Below are 13,748 nucleotides of genomic sequence, written 5' to 3'. Positions count from 1 at the left end.
TTAAAGCCCTATGCAAATGTGAGGGAGAGATGGAAAAGCAGAAGATGCAGGAATTCCAATGGCCACTGGAGCCCTGGGTGCTACTGGAGGCCACATGCATTAGCATCTTGTCCCATCCACGTTTCGCATCCACTGCAGGCTCAGTCTTCCCCACGGTGGGGGCTGGGGGCAGGGGCTAGAGGATCCCCACTTCACAGGGGAGAAAACTGAGTCTCTAAGAGAAGACCAAAGACTAGCCATGGTCATCCGAATGGCAGAGGCAGCCCCTGAAACTGGCTTATCCTGTACCCATTTTTATCCTCTCTTTCAGGTGTGCACCCCCAAATTTCCCCAGTTCTTCCCGCCACCCCAGAAAGGACATGGGAGAAAAATGCAGTCAACTCTCAATTATTCAGGATCCCATTTTGCTGGACTTTTAGTCTACAGCATATCTCCATTACTCCAGCAAACCTCATTTTTGCCAGTCCTGTGTGTTCCGAAGCAGGTTACGAAGGAAGAGACTTGCTCATTTCCTTCTGGAATGTGTTATAATATTTAGAAGTCTAAAGTGAAAAGTGATTTTCAACCACTGTGCCACCAGTGGTACACTGGTGTGTGGCAAAAGTTTTTAAAACATGCAATACCTGACCTCTTTTCCCTTAGACTGTCAGATGAATAAAAAATGACAACACCCAACACAACAATAGCCATCTGGTGTGAATGAATCAAAATTATACCTTTTTTTTTTTGTCAGATCAGTGAAAAATACACTTTTTGCTGTGTCTCAGAATTTTAGTAATTAGTTTATTTGTGCCGCGTGATGAAAAAAAGGTTGAAAATCACTGACCTAGGACATGGTGGAGTCTTTAAAACATGCCCACAAATCCTTTGATACGCCTCCCTTTCGGAGGCAGAGCATAGTCCCCTTTCCTTGAATGTCGGCCAGATGTGGTGACGCACTTTTAATTAACAATAAAAGTTGCAGAAGTAAACAGTATGCAACTTCTAAAATTAGGCCTCACAAGGCGCTCCCGCTCTCTCGAACTGCTCCCTCTGAGGGACCAGCTGCCATGTCGCCAGGTTACTCAAGCAACCCTGCTGAGAGGCCACATGGTGAGGAGCTGAGGCCTCCTGCCAACAGCCCTGTGAGGGTACCATGGTGGAAGCGGGTTCCCCAGCCCCAGTCAAGCCTTCAGATGATGGCAGCCCAGGGCTGTCTCCACAGGAGCTGATGAGAGATCCAAGCCAGAAGCACACCAGTAAGGCACTTCCAGATTCCTGACCTGCACTGTGAGGTGATGTTTATTGTTTTAACCTGCTAAGATTTTTAAAAATATATTTTAATATATATTTTTGTTGATTTCAGAGAGGAAGGGAGAGGGAGAGAGAGATAGAAACATCAACGATGAGAGAGAATCATTGATTGACTTTCTCCTGCACCCTCACTGGAGATGGAGCCTAAAACCCAGGCATGTGCCCTGACTGGGAATCCAACCAGTGACCTCTTGGTTCATGGGTGGACAAGCCAACTACTGAGCAACACCAGCCAGACTAATATTTTTTTTTATGTTTTGAATTTTGGGGGGAATCTGCAATACAGCAATAAACAGCTAATACAAAAATACCCCCAAGTAATCATCACTGTTTATATGATCATAAAGAATTTTCCCAGACAATTCTATACAGCAAACAGTACTTTAAAAAAAAAACAACCAAAAACAAAAACAAAAAACTATACTACAGGGTAGAGGTGGAGGGGAGAGCAATGGTAGAAATGCATGGTACAACCGATATTCATCCAGTCCACCCAGTCACCCTCCTTCCCCTTTGTTTTCATGACACTTGTCACCTAAGTTACATTACTCTGCTTGTCTGTGTCTTCTTCCCACCAGACGATAAGCTCTGTGAGCACAGGGAGCCCACCGACTACTTACTTAGAATAGCGTCTTGCACATAATTGACAGTCAATAAATGCAGCAATAGAGAACTAATCGACTAATATACTCTGCCCAAATCTTCTGTCTCCCACACACTTGTAACTACCCCTTCGACACCAACCCCGGCCTTAAGTATCTCAGCCAAAACCCACCACAGTCCCTAACACCTCATGGCCGAGCAGCACGAGTCTGGAGCCGGGAAGACAGCAGTAATGGTTTGTAACACTTCCCTCTTCCCTCCTGCAAGCCCTCCAATCCGGTGGCCCGTCAGCTGTCTCCACGCTCCAGGCACCTCCAGCACGAAAGCTCTGTGATTCCCAGAAACGGTTGTTGCATCCCACACAACCGTTCCACGGTCCCAGAGGACTTCACCGTCCTGGGATTTTACCTTGCTTATTAACTGGAATCAGCATTCTTTTCCGACCAACCAATGGACTAGTTCCAAGGAGACAATTTCTTTCCTAACAAGGTTCAAATCCTCTAGGAGTTTCCTCAGCCATGGACCGAGTTTACTCGTCAATCTACTTGGCACACCATCTAGCCCAGTGGTCGGCAAACCGAGGCTCTTTGGCCCCTTGAGTGTTCTAACGCCACTTCTTCAAAATAGGACTCGCCCAGGCAGAAAACCCTCTTCTGCGCATGGGCCACGAAGTTTCAATTGCACTGGACATGCGCGCCCGCACATGGTATTTTGTGGAAGAGCCACACTCAAGGGGCCAAAGAGCTGCATGTGGCTTGAGAGCCACTGTTTGCTGATCACTGACCTAACCAATGGGTGGGAGACACGTGGTTCTGGAAAACCTTTTTTTTTTTTTTTTTTTTTTTTTGTAATTGGATAGAATTCTCAAGGTATTTACGGAGAGGAATCTTTTAATCAAGTGAAATCCTTCCCTCAATATCTCAGGGAGGCAAGGTAGACATCAAGTCACTGAAGTATACCGGGGTGGGCAAAAGTAGGTTTACAGTTGTAATGCGAATAAATAATACAAAAATTGATAAATAATAATAACACAAGAATAAACTCTTGCACATACACAGGTAAACCTGTGTGTCACCCACACTGTGTCTATTTTACCTTCCTGCATGTCCAGTTTGTTCTCTGCTCTCCTGCCCCCGGCCCATCCTTCGCCCTTGTCTAGACGATGCAGTGGCTCCTCATATTCTATCTCCACCTCCTCCAACTCACACAGCAGCAGGAGAATTTGCAGAATGCAACTCTGAACCCATTCCTCTCCACCTAAAATCTCAGGGAGCTTTCCCACTGCTCTCAGGAGAAATACAGACCCCACACGATGGCGCATCAGGGACTGTTCACCCTGGTGCACTCCACCGCCGCCAGCATCCTGCAGCCAATCCCCAGCCCCACTGCCATCCTTCCTAGGGTGCTCCCCCGCCCCGCCCTGCCACCCGGGCTCTCTGCACAACCAGGAAAGCTCTTCCAAAGCCTCTTCACCTAACCCCTTTCCCTTCAGACCTCAGCTCCAAGATGCTGTCTGGACTGGGTGATCCCCTGCCACATGCTCCCTTAGCTCTGTGGGTCCCTGCATTGTGGTCTCATCACAGCCGCAAGTTTCCGCTTGTTTCTCTGTTATTGGACTAATGTCTGTCTCCGGGTGAGCATACAGACTGTAAGCTCCAGGAGGGCAGGGAGCTCATGGATTTTCTCCCGGCTGCATTCCCAGTGTCAGCACCAATTAGGTGCTCAGTACTCATGCTGAATGAATGAATGAATGAATGATCAATCAATGAGCAGAGATCTGCCTCTACCTGATCTCTGAGTCCCACACGCTCTCCTCAGGCTTGACCCTCATGATTCCTTCCAGGCCCTTGGCACTTCCCTACCTCCATCGCTGCCCCCGTCCCTCCCATCGCCTCTGTCCTTTAAAGCCGGGGATTGGAGTCCCCTCTGAGAGGACTTCCCAGAGCCACCAGCCCAAAGGGGTTCCTCCCTGGTCTGTTTCCCTCTCGGGCATGGGCTCTGCACCTTCACCCTTGTTTCCGTGGCGTGTCCCCAGAAGGCAGGGGTTTTTGTCTTATTTTTTTAAAAATATATTTTATTGATTTTGTACAGAGAGGAAGGGAGAGAGATAGAGAGTTAGAAACATCGATGAGAGAGAGTCATCGATCAGCTGCCTCTTGCACACCCTCTACTGGGGATATGCCCGCAACCAAGGTACATGCCCTTGACCGGAATCTAACCCGGGACCTTTCAGTTCCCAAGCCGACGCTCTATCCATTGAGCCAAACTGGTTTCGGCAGGGGGGGCGGGTTGTCTTGTTCGTCTTTTTACTTCCCTGTCCCAGGGGCTCCTTGAGCCAACTGACCTTTGATGGGGCCCAGATCCAAGGAGTGTACGGGGCTTCAGCTTTGAGGGGAGGGGAAATGCCAGAGAAGTAATTAAAGAGAGAAAGAGAGAGAGAGAGAGAGAGAGAGAGAGAGAGAGAGAGAGAGAGAGAGAGAGCGCGCGCTTGAAAGTAAAACCTTGAGAAGCCCAAGGCCAGCAGGCTGGCCTCCCTTACAAAGCCTGGCACCGAGTCTGCATTCAGTGTGGACTGAATAAAGGGCAGAATGAGTGAAAAGTCCACAGCCTCGAAGCTCCTGGGGGGTACTCCTGGCAGCCGAGCTGAGCAGAGAGATGCTAATGGGTTCGGGCCACCAAAGCCAATTCTTCCAGGAAACCCAGAGCAGCAGCCCTGCCTGGGACAGCCAGCGTCTGCTTCCCGTTTTGGAAGCCCCCAGGTGGCTTCCTCTTCCCAAGGGTTCATTACTCAAACGCTCCATCGTGCAGGGAGAGGTGTCTCTGCCCGTGGTGAGCCATCGGTCTCATGACTTGCTGGTCACCATGCATGTAGTGAGGTCCCTACAACCGAATGCCGGCACCTCCCCAGGGCCAGCCTCCCACTTAGAGGAATGTCTACAGGGCGCCTGGTGAAGAAGTGGCTCCCGGGCTCTGCAAAAGGTTCTTCTGGATCAGAGGCCCTGCTCTCAACAGCCAGAAGCAGAAGGACACTCGGACCCTCCTCACCCTCAGCAAAAGCAGTGTTTATGGGGCGCCAGTCTCCTTGAAAACGCCCACTCTGAGTTGATAAAGACTTAATAAGTGTGTGCACACAAACACATACACACACACACACACTCGTGTGTGTGAACGCACACACATGCACATACACATGGGCAACAGAGACAGTTCCCATTACCTTCCTCCTCCTCAGATCACACCCCCTGGGGACAGCTGGCCGCGAGGCCAGAGGACCATCTGGAAGGAGACTGCAGCCCCAGAGCAGGACGCAGACCCTCTGGGTTCCAGGGAAGCAAGATGCCAACCTGCCCACACCATCCCTCGCGCCTCCTCGGCGCTGTGGCATCTCTGGCGGCTCTCTTCCGGCCCCCCATCCCTCCCAGCTGGGAGTCACCCCTCCCAGCTCCCGCTGCCACCGAGCAGTCTTACTTCTTCACTTTCGGGTACTTCATCTCTGCAATGGCGTTGGTGGCTTCCATCTGCTTCTCCTTCAAGTGCTGCGGCCACATGTTGTCCACCCAGTCCACCAGGTCTACCTGAAAGCCAGACCCCCGTCAGCACTTGCTGGGCTCCCAAATCACCCAGCCCCTTCCTCCTGTCCCCAGCATTCCCTTCACCATCCCCCAGGCCGGCGGCGGGAGCAGGGCGAGCAGGGCGAGGGCAGGGGTGGAGGGTGTCCGGAGGAAACCGCGGCCAGGGGCCTACCTACCACAGTGGGACGCTTGACCAGGTGCTCCAGCTTGGTGTGGCTGAACTCCAGGCTGATGACGTTGTACAGCTTGTCCCGCTGAGCCTCCGGCGTCTCGTAGTATCGCACAAACTGGGACATGCTCATCTCCGTGCCCTTCTGAGTGTTCACATCCATCACGTCCACCAGCCGCCGGCTGCCTGGGGGCAGAATCCACACGCTGGTAGCTCGTGCCGCCGGGGGGCCAGATCCTCCTTGGGAGTCCCATAAAACACAACGTCCTCCTCCTCCAGGGTCCCCCCTATACGCCTCCCCCTCACGCCATGTCCATTGCCCTTAGGGAACCTTTCCAATCCATCTGCTTCCTCCACCACCACCGCTCCTCTCTAGTCCAGTCCACCATTGCTGCTGTCTTCCATCTACACCGATACCGCTGCCAGTATGAGCTTTTAAGACAGACCATGGACACTCTTCTCTTTGCTTAAACCCATCAGAGAGGGTTCCCCACGGCCAACCAAATAATCCTTGGCAGGACACTCAAGGCCTTCCTGTCTATTTAAGGACAGGACTTAACCAGATAATTAAGTGTTTAGTGGTCCCCCTGCCTGGTCTGTGAGGCCAAGAACGTTACTTCACTTCTCTGAACAGCCATGTCTTCCTCTTCCTCTGCCATCTCTCCTCATTAGCTGGTTGTGAGGATTATACCAGACGATGATTGCAGAAGTTCTCGGCACTGTGTCTGGCACATAAATGAATGGGTCCCTCTGTGACTCCCTGGCACAAATCACAATTCTTTTTTTTTTCCTTCTTCTTTTCTTTTTTTTTTAATATATTTTATTGATTTTTAACAGAGAAAGGGAGAGAGAGATAGAGAGCTAGAAACGTCGATGAGAGAGAAACATCGACCAGCTGGCCTCTTGCACACCCCCTACCGGGGATGTGCCTGCAACCAAGGTACATGCCCTTGACCGGAATCAAACCTGGGACTTTTCAGTCCGCAGACCGACGCTCTACCACTGAGCCAAACCGGATTCGGCCGAATCACAATTCTTAAATTCGTTTCTTTGTCTGCTCTTTCTTCCCTACTACTCGGCAATCATCATGAGGGTAGGAGTCTTATCTGTCTTGTTCACATCTTTTTTATTTTTAAAATATATATTTTATTGACTTTTTACAGAGAGGAAGGGAGAGGGATAGAGAGTTAAAAACATCGATGAGAGAAAAACATGAATCAGCTGCCTACCACACACTCCTACTGAGGATGTGCCGGCAACCAAGATACATGCCCTTGACTGGAATCGAACCTGGGGCCTTTCAGTCTGCAAGATGACGTTCTATCCACTGAGCCAAACCCGTTAGGGTTCTAGTTCACATCTTTACCCCCTGTATCTAGGGAACTTGGCACCCAGTTTATTTTGGAGCACATAAACAAGAATGCAGGCTGTCCTGCACAGCATGTTACGCGTGCCTTCTCCCATGAATGACGGAACTCCAGAGAGTACATGCCCCTCCTTAGCAGTAAGCTCCAGGAGAGAGGGGGACAAGCTCTGAATTAGGAGACAGGGCCACTGCTGCTAGCCCTGGGGCCACCACTGGCCACAAACACTAAGGAAATTATGACCCTTCCAGGGACTCTACTTCCCCATCTGTAAAATGGGAATCCCAGCCAAGGCAGAAGCAACAACTGAAGCTAAATGGGCATACTTTGAAGGGGAGAAAGAGACAAAGCAGACTGCCAACTTCATGCGGCTTTAGGGCAAAAGCTCATACCTCCTGTCTGCTAGCACTGCAATGAGAAGCCCACTGTTGGCGGTGACAAATATACGGTCTTTGAAGACTTAGAAATGTGACAACCAGAGGAGAAAAACCATGTTCAAAGCTACCCCGAGAATTAAGACTAAACTAAGCAACAAATGGGCCGGCCAATGATTCCTGTGTGGCCCACAATCAATCATTTTGTGATGTGAAAATTAGATGAAATTCAAATTTCTGGGTCCCTATATGGAGTTTTATGGGCACACAGTCCCCCACGCATTGATTCACATATCTCCGACTGTTCCCGAGCTGCAACGGCCGGGCACAGCCTGAAATACATACTACTTACTCTCTGGCTCTTTACAGAGAATGTTTGCAGTCCCTTGAACTAGACAAAAACCCTCATGGAGCTTAACTCTGATGTGCATATTATTCCTATCTGTTCACTGCTGCAAACACAGCTCTCTGCACACAAAGTCTGGCCCATGACAGGCCTGTAGTCAGTGTTTGTTGAATAAATCTGTAGTGCCTTTCACCTGGTTGGAAGGGAATAATAAAAGTAATGCCTTAAGCCCCGGTGCGGCTCAGGTGATTGGGCATTGTCAACTGGAAGGCTGCAGGTTCAATTCCCAGTCAGGGCACGTGTCCATGTTGCAGGTTCAATCCCCACCTGGGGGCGTGCAGGAAGCAGCCCATCCATGTTCCACTCTCAAATAGATGATTCTCTTTCTCTCTCCCTCTCTCTGTAAAAAATCAATAGGAATATTTTTTTAAAAAGAGTAATATGCCGAAACCGGTTTGGCTCAATGGATAGAGCGTCCGCCTGCGGACTGAAGGGTCCCAGGTTCGATTCCGGTCAGGGACATGTACCTTGGTTGCGGGCACATCCCAAGTGGGGTGTGTGCAAGAGACAGCTGATCAATGATTATCTCTCATTGATGTTTCTAACTCTATCCCTCTCTCTTCCTCTCTGTAAAAAGTCAATAAAATATATTTTAAAATAAAATAAAATAATAAAAAAGAGTAATGCCTTAAGCGCGTAAAAGAACTTGGGGGTTACTATCTTTTGCATTTAACATCTAGATTTCACAACCACCCCAGAAGCTAATTAGGACTGTTCCTGTCTTACTAATGAGGGAACCAAGGTCTGGAGACGGATGTGATTGGCTCAAGTTCCCCCAGAACCGTGGTCGGCAAACTGCGGCTCACGAGCCACATGCGGCTCTTTGGCCCCTTGAGTGTGGCTCTTCCACAAAATACCATGGCCTGGGCGAGTCTATTTTGAAGAAGTGGCGTTAGGAGAAGTTTAAGTTTAAAAAATTTGGCTCTCAAAAGAAATTTCAATCGTTGTACTGTTGTTATTTGGCTCTGTTGACTAATGAGTTTGCCAACCACTGCCCCAGAACATACTCTTTCTACTAATTGGAATAGTTAATATTTAATGAGCACGCCAGCACAGGCAACCTCTCTACACAGGTTATCTTAAGTTAATTAAGATAAAAGTTCTGCAAGGTGGAACTTCAATTATACCCATTTGATGGAGGAGACACTGAGACTTGGATAACTAACTTGTCCCAAAATGCCCCGTTAGCGAGCAGCAGAGGTGGGATTTGAACCCAATTCTATAGAATGCTCACCCCCGCCCAACCCATCCCCAGCCCATCCTATGCAACACTGAATCACTAGCTGAGCCTGAAAAGTGATCTGGTCTCCTTCAGTGGCTGGCTCCAGGCGCCCAGAGATCCTGGGAAGGCTGGGAGAAGAGCATTATTTCTGCGCTGGGAGTGCAGATCCACCAGGGGGCATCCCTGAACTTTGCTGGAAATTCTGGTTGCTCTTGGCCATGCTGGCTCCTCACCAGGGCTCCTAGGAACAGGTGGGCTCTGCTCAGCTTTTCTGGAAAGTCCACCTGGCAGAGAGCCCGCTGTTAAGAGTCTGGGAGGTGGGAGGCAGAACAGGCCCCCCCAAATCCTTACGGCTCTGCCAGCCTCCCGCCTCCCCGCCTCTCCTCCCTAACCTTGCTCAAGGTCACGCCTGCCTGGGAAGAGGGTTTGCTGGCAGGCACACCCCTAGAGGTTAGAGCAAATCAGCACCGAAGGCCCAGAGCTCAGCTGCCCCTAGCGACACAATGCAGTGAGTAAGCAAAGACTTCCTGGGTTCAAACCTCAGCTGGGCCTCTTAGCTTCTCGGAGGATCAGTTACTTACACCGAGGCAAAAGTGGTAGCTAAGCCCATGAGGCTGTCCTGGGACTGTCTCTTTCTCCCCTCTTCCTCCCCTCCCCTGCTTCCAGTCTCATTGGTTTCTGGGCTCACAGAAACCTGCAACACTTCTGAGCAGTGCCTGCATGTGGATAGGCACACAGGTGGGCACAGCAACCAGCCAATTGCATCTAGAGTTCCGGGGACCCTTTGGTAACACCCTAACTACTGAGCCGCGCCAGCCAGAGCCTGTTCCAGCTCTTTTATCCTCACAGGTGCCTGCCTTGTTCCTCGGTGAGTGAAAGCCCACAGGCGGTCACGGAATGAGGAGTGGGTGTGACCAGGGCACCTGGGGACAGTGCCAAGAGCCCTGGACTGAGTTTCAGTCCCAGGCACCCCGACTTGCCCCTTGCTCTAGGCCTCAACTGCCTGGCGTGTGAACACAGGAAGTAGTTGACCTTTACACTTTATTTTCGGTTGACACTAAACTCTTTCTTCTTCAAACAGAAGCTTCGACAAGAGCCAAATGCATAAACAAAAACAAGAGCTCGGGCTGAAGTGGGTAGGAGGGGGCGGGGGTGCTCAGAATTCACATCCAGATTCTTGGGATTTCCCCTTTGAAAACCACTGCGTTGGGTCATTTGTGGGTCCTCTTCCAGGGCAGCCGCGCTGACTTTTAGCCCAGTTCTTAAATCCCCAGATCAGATCCCTTAAATGTGAAACGGGGGGAGGTAGGAGGCAAAAGAGACCCAGAGGAGTCACTGGGGACACGCGGGGCCTGCCAGTCTCTTTCGGTCTGAGCTGGGGGATTAAGGAACTGGCGCTCCGGCTTCTCAGGTTCCCAGTCAGCTCTGCTCCGGGTGGCAAAGGAGAGCCGGGTACAAGTGCCCTGTCTCTGAGCAGGAAGCCCAGCAAATGCCCGTGGGGACAAAAGGGACAGATCAGTGCTAACATGGAATGCGGTCCTCCGAGCTTTGGGAACAGCAACCCCTGGAACAGGTGACGGGAACAAGCTGCTCTTTGGAGCCTGCAAGGAAGGGGCCCACAGTGCTGGGAGTGGGTTCCAGGAGAAATTTTCCACTTGGGAGCTGTGGGGCCTGGTGTTTCTAAGTAGGCCAACCGCTCAACCCCCTCTCTCTCTCTCTCCCCTCCTCTTCCCCTCCCCTGCTCCCAGTCTCATTGGTTTCTGGGCTCACAGGCTACACACACACTCAACCAATTCCAGCTGCAGGAATTAATCCGTGGCCCCCTGGCCCCGCTTTGAAGGCTCCATCAGTCAGTTCTAAGAGTCACAGGCTCAGAGCCGGAGAGAAGCTTCAAGGTGACCTTGAACACTAATAGGAAGCACACATGGGCCCTGACCCCAAACTCCCCCCAGCCTGCTTTTCAGAGACTGCACGCAACTGGCCCTCTTCATGGTTCTGGAAACTTCTCTATTGTTCTCAAATTTTTTATTTCTTTTGCAGTGCTTTTAAACATACACACACACACACACACACACACACACACACATATATATATATATATATATATATATATATATATATATAATTATTATTATTATTTTTAAGTTCAAAGAGGAAGGGAGAGGGGGAAAGAGAGAGAGATAGAAACATCAATGATGAGCCCAGCTGGGGTGGCTCAGGTTGAACATTAACCTATGAACCAGGAGGTCACTGTTCAATTCCAGGATAGGGCACATACCTGGGTTGTGGGCTTAATCCCCAGTAGGGGGCATGCAGGAGGCAGCAGATTAATGATTCATCACTGATGTTTCTCCCTTTCCCTTCCTCTCTAAAATCAATAAAAAATATATATATTTAAAAAAACAAAACAAAACAAGAGCCCTAACCAATTTGGCTCAGTGGATAGAGTGTCGGCCTGCGGACTGAAAGGTCCCAGGATTGATTCCGGTCAAGGGCACATGTCTAGGTTGTGTGCTCATTCCCCAGTAGGGGGCGTGCAGGGGGCAGCCAATCAATGACTCATCACTGATGTTTCTCTCTCTCCCTCTCCTTTCCTCCCTGAAATCACTAAAAATATATACATTTTTTAAAGTAAGAAACATCAATGATGAGAGAGAGAATCATTGATTGGCTGCCTCAGGCCCCACACTGGGGATCGAGCCTGCATCCCGGACATGTGCCCCGACTGGGAATCAAACTGTGACCTCCTGGTCCATCGGTCGGTGCTCAGCCACTGAGTCACACCAGCCAGGCTGGATTGTTGTTGTTGTTTTAAATTCTCTCCTTGGGAGTCTTTCACAGAGGCAAGAGCACTGGCCGGGGGTCAAATCCCACTCTCCGATTCCCAGCAGTGAGGCCTTGGGTATATCCCTGAGCCTTGCTGGGCCTCAGTCTCCTCATCTGGAAAGTGGAGAGAGAAAGGCCTGCCCTAGTGACTTTCAGTCACGGAAAGCACTTTGTAAACATAAAAGCAAAAGCATGGGCTTTGGAAACACCTAGAGCTGGCTGGGGCGAGGGCCTGGCTTCACTGCCCACCATCTGTGTGGCTGGTTCCCTCTGAGCCCCAGATCCCCCATCTGGAACAGTGAACAGCAGCACTTAATTTATATGATTATTGGTGAGGACCAAATGAGGTCATATGGTAAACATCTAATAAAAGATAGTAGGTGATTATTTCTATAATTAAAAATGAAGAGAACACGTTTAGGGCCAGCTTCGAGGTGGGAAGCCTCGCAGCACTGAGACCTCCCTGGGAAGAGGGTGGCTCTGCCTTAATGGGGAATGGTGTGCTGAGAAGAGTTAGGAATACCCTGCCCCCCAAAACAGGACAGAATTCAAGTTTACCCCAAACCTGCTGTTCCTGGGAACCCTGTAAAGCGGAATCAGCCCTTCTCAGTTGTATTCTCATGATTCAGGTCATCGACATGAACAAGAAATAAAATGGAAAAAGCCAACCATGAAAAATAAATAAATAAATAAATAAATAAATAAATAAATAAATATTGAATGAGGTGATTTATCCTAAAATTTTTTGAAGAAAATGGGCCAGAGAAAGCATCAGTTGGCTTGGGCATCCTCAATAGAGAGAAATACAACAAAGAGACAATATGGGGTTGTTGGGACTGGGGGGGGGGGGCGGGAAGAGAGATAGCTGAAGCCGGTTTGGCTCAGTGGATAGAGCGTCGGCCTGCAGACTGAAAGGTCCCAGGTTCGATTCCTGTCAAGGGTATGTGCCTTGGTTGCGGGCACATCCCCAGTAGGGGGCATGTAAGAGGCAGTTGATCAATGACTCTCTCATTGATGTTTCTAACGATCTCTCCTTTCCTCTCTGTAAAAAATCTATAAAATATATTTTTTTTTAAAGAGAGATATAGATAATATGCACTCAGCTGGTGTGGTTCAGTGGTTGAGCGTTGACCTATGAACCAGGAAATCATGGTTCCCAGTCAGAAAGAGATAATATGCAAGACCCCATTGCTATAGGCCGTCTCAGTCCTCAGTGACCTGGGGAGAGGGCAGGAGGCTGGAAGACAGAGACTGAGATCCCATACTGTCTGGGAGGGGTGGTCTGGCCTCCCCCGTACACCACTCCAAAGCAGACCTCCCATCGGTGGTGGGGGCATGTTCCTATTGCCCGGCAATCCTGGAGAGTGCCTCCTTCCTGGGCTTAGTGCCTGCGGTTCTGCTGGGTGGGGTGTGCTAAGCCATTAGAGCCCATCTAGAGACAGCTGATGGAATGGCTGACTGAGGGGTTGGGGAGGAGGACCCTGAGCTGGTAGGACGGAAGCCTGGAGCTGCTGGGTCCCCAACGTTGCCACCACATGGGGAAAAGCTTGCCAAAGGATGAAGCAGAAAGAAAGAGGAAGCAGGAAGGAAAAATTTGCATCAACTTCTGGAGATCTTCTTGGAGCACCTAGATCAAGACGGGCCTGGAAGGCACCCCTTGAAACTCATTCTGTTTTGCTTAGGCCAGCTGGAGTGACACTTAACCCTTCCGTTACGATGACAAAGGTGCCCCATTGCCGCTCTCTGGATGTGTGTGCGCACTAAGATGGGCATAATAACACCCCATGCCAACCACAATTACAGGCCTCCCTCACGGCGGCTGAGCTCACTATAATATAGCTTTACAAAGCACTTTGATATTCACCAATCGTTTGATCATCACAGAAATGCCAAGAGAGACTGTGCAGGTATGACTAGTC

The 13,748-nt window shown here is 50.0% G+C and overlaps 1 protein-coding gene and 1 long non-coding RNA gene across 9 annotated transcripts in view; one reads left to right on the top strand and one right to left on the bottom strand.

The window, feature by feature from the left end:
- KDM2B (lysine demethylase 2B) overlaps nucleotides 1-13,748 on the bottom strand; it is a 93,868-nt gene that overhangs the window by 70,285 nt on the left and 9,835 nt on the right. For all 8 annotated transcript variants that reach the window (XM_045585573.1, XM_036448910.2, XM_045585572.1 and 5 more), the window contains exons 5-6: nucleotides 5,645-5,823; nucleotides 5,365-5,471 (exon numbers count right to left, since the gene is read on the bottom strand). In XM_045585573.1, coding sequence (XP_045441529.1) covers nucleotides 5,365-5,471; nucleotides 5,645-5,823 — 286 coding nt within the window. The remainder of the gene's footprint in view (nucleotides 1-5,364; nucleotides 5,472-5,644; nucleotides 5,824-13,748) is intronic.
- Nucleotides 67-12,497, top strand: LOC123652850. Its single transcript, XR_006742373.1, has 3 exons — nucleotides 67-77; nucleotides 6,166-6,173; nucleotides 12,238-12,497. It is a non-coding gene; the product is annotated as an uncharacterized LOC123652850 (long non-coding RNA).

This window comes from Pipistrellus kuhlii, unplaced genomic scaffold (genome assembly GCF_014108245.1).
Source record: "Pipistrellus kuhlii isolate mPipKuh1 unplaced genomic scaffold, mPipKuh1.p scaffold_m20_p_20, whole genome shotgun sequence".
Lineage (NCBI taxonomy): Eukaryota > Metazoa > Chordata > Mammalia > Chiroptera > Vespertilionidae > Pipistrellus > Pipistrellus kuhlii.
This window is presented reverse-complemented; position numbering and strand designations above follow the sequence as displayed.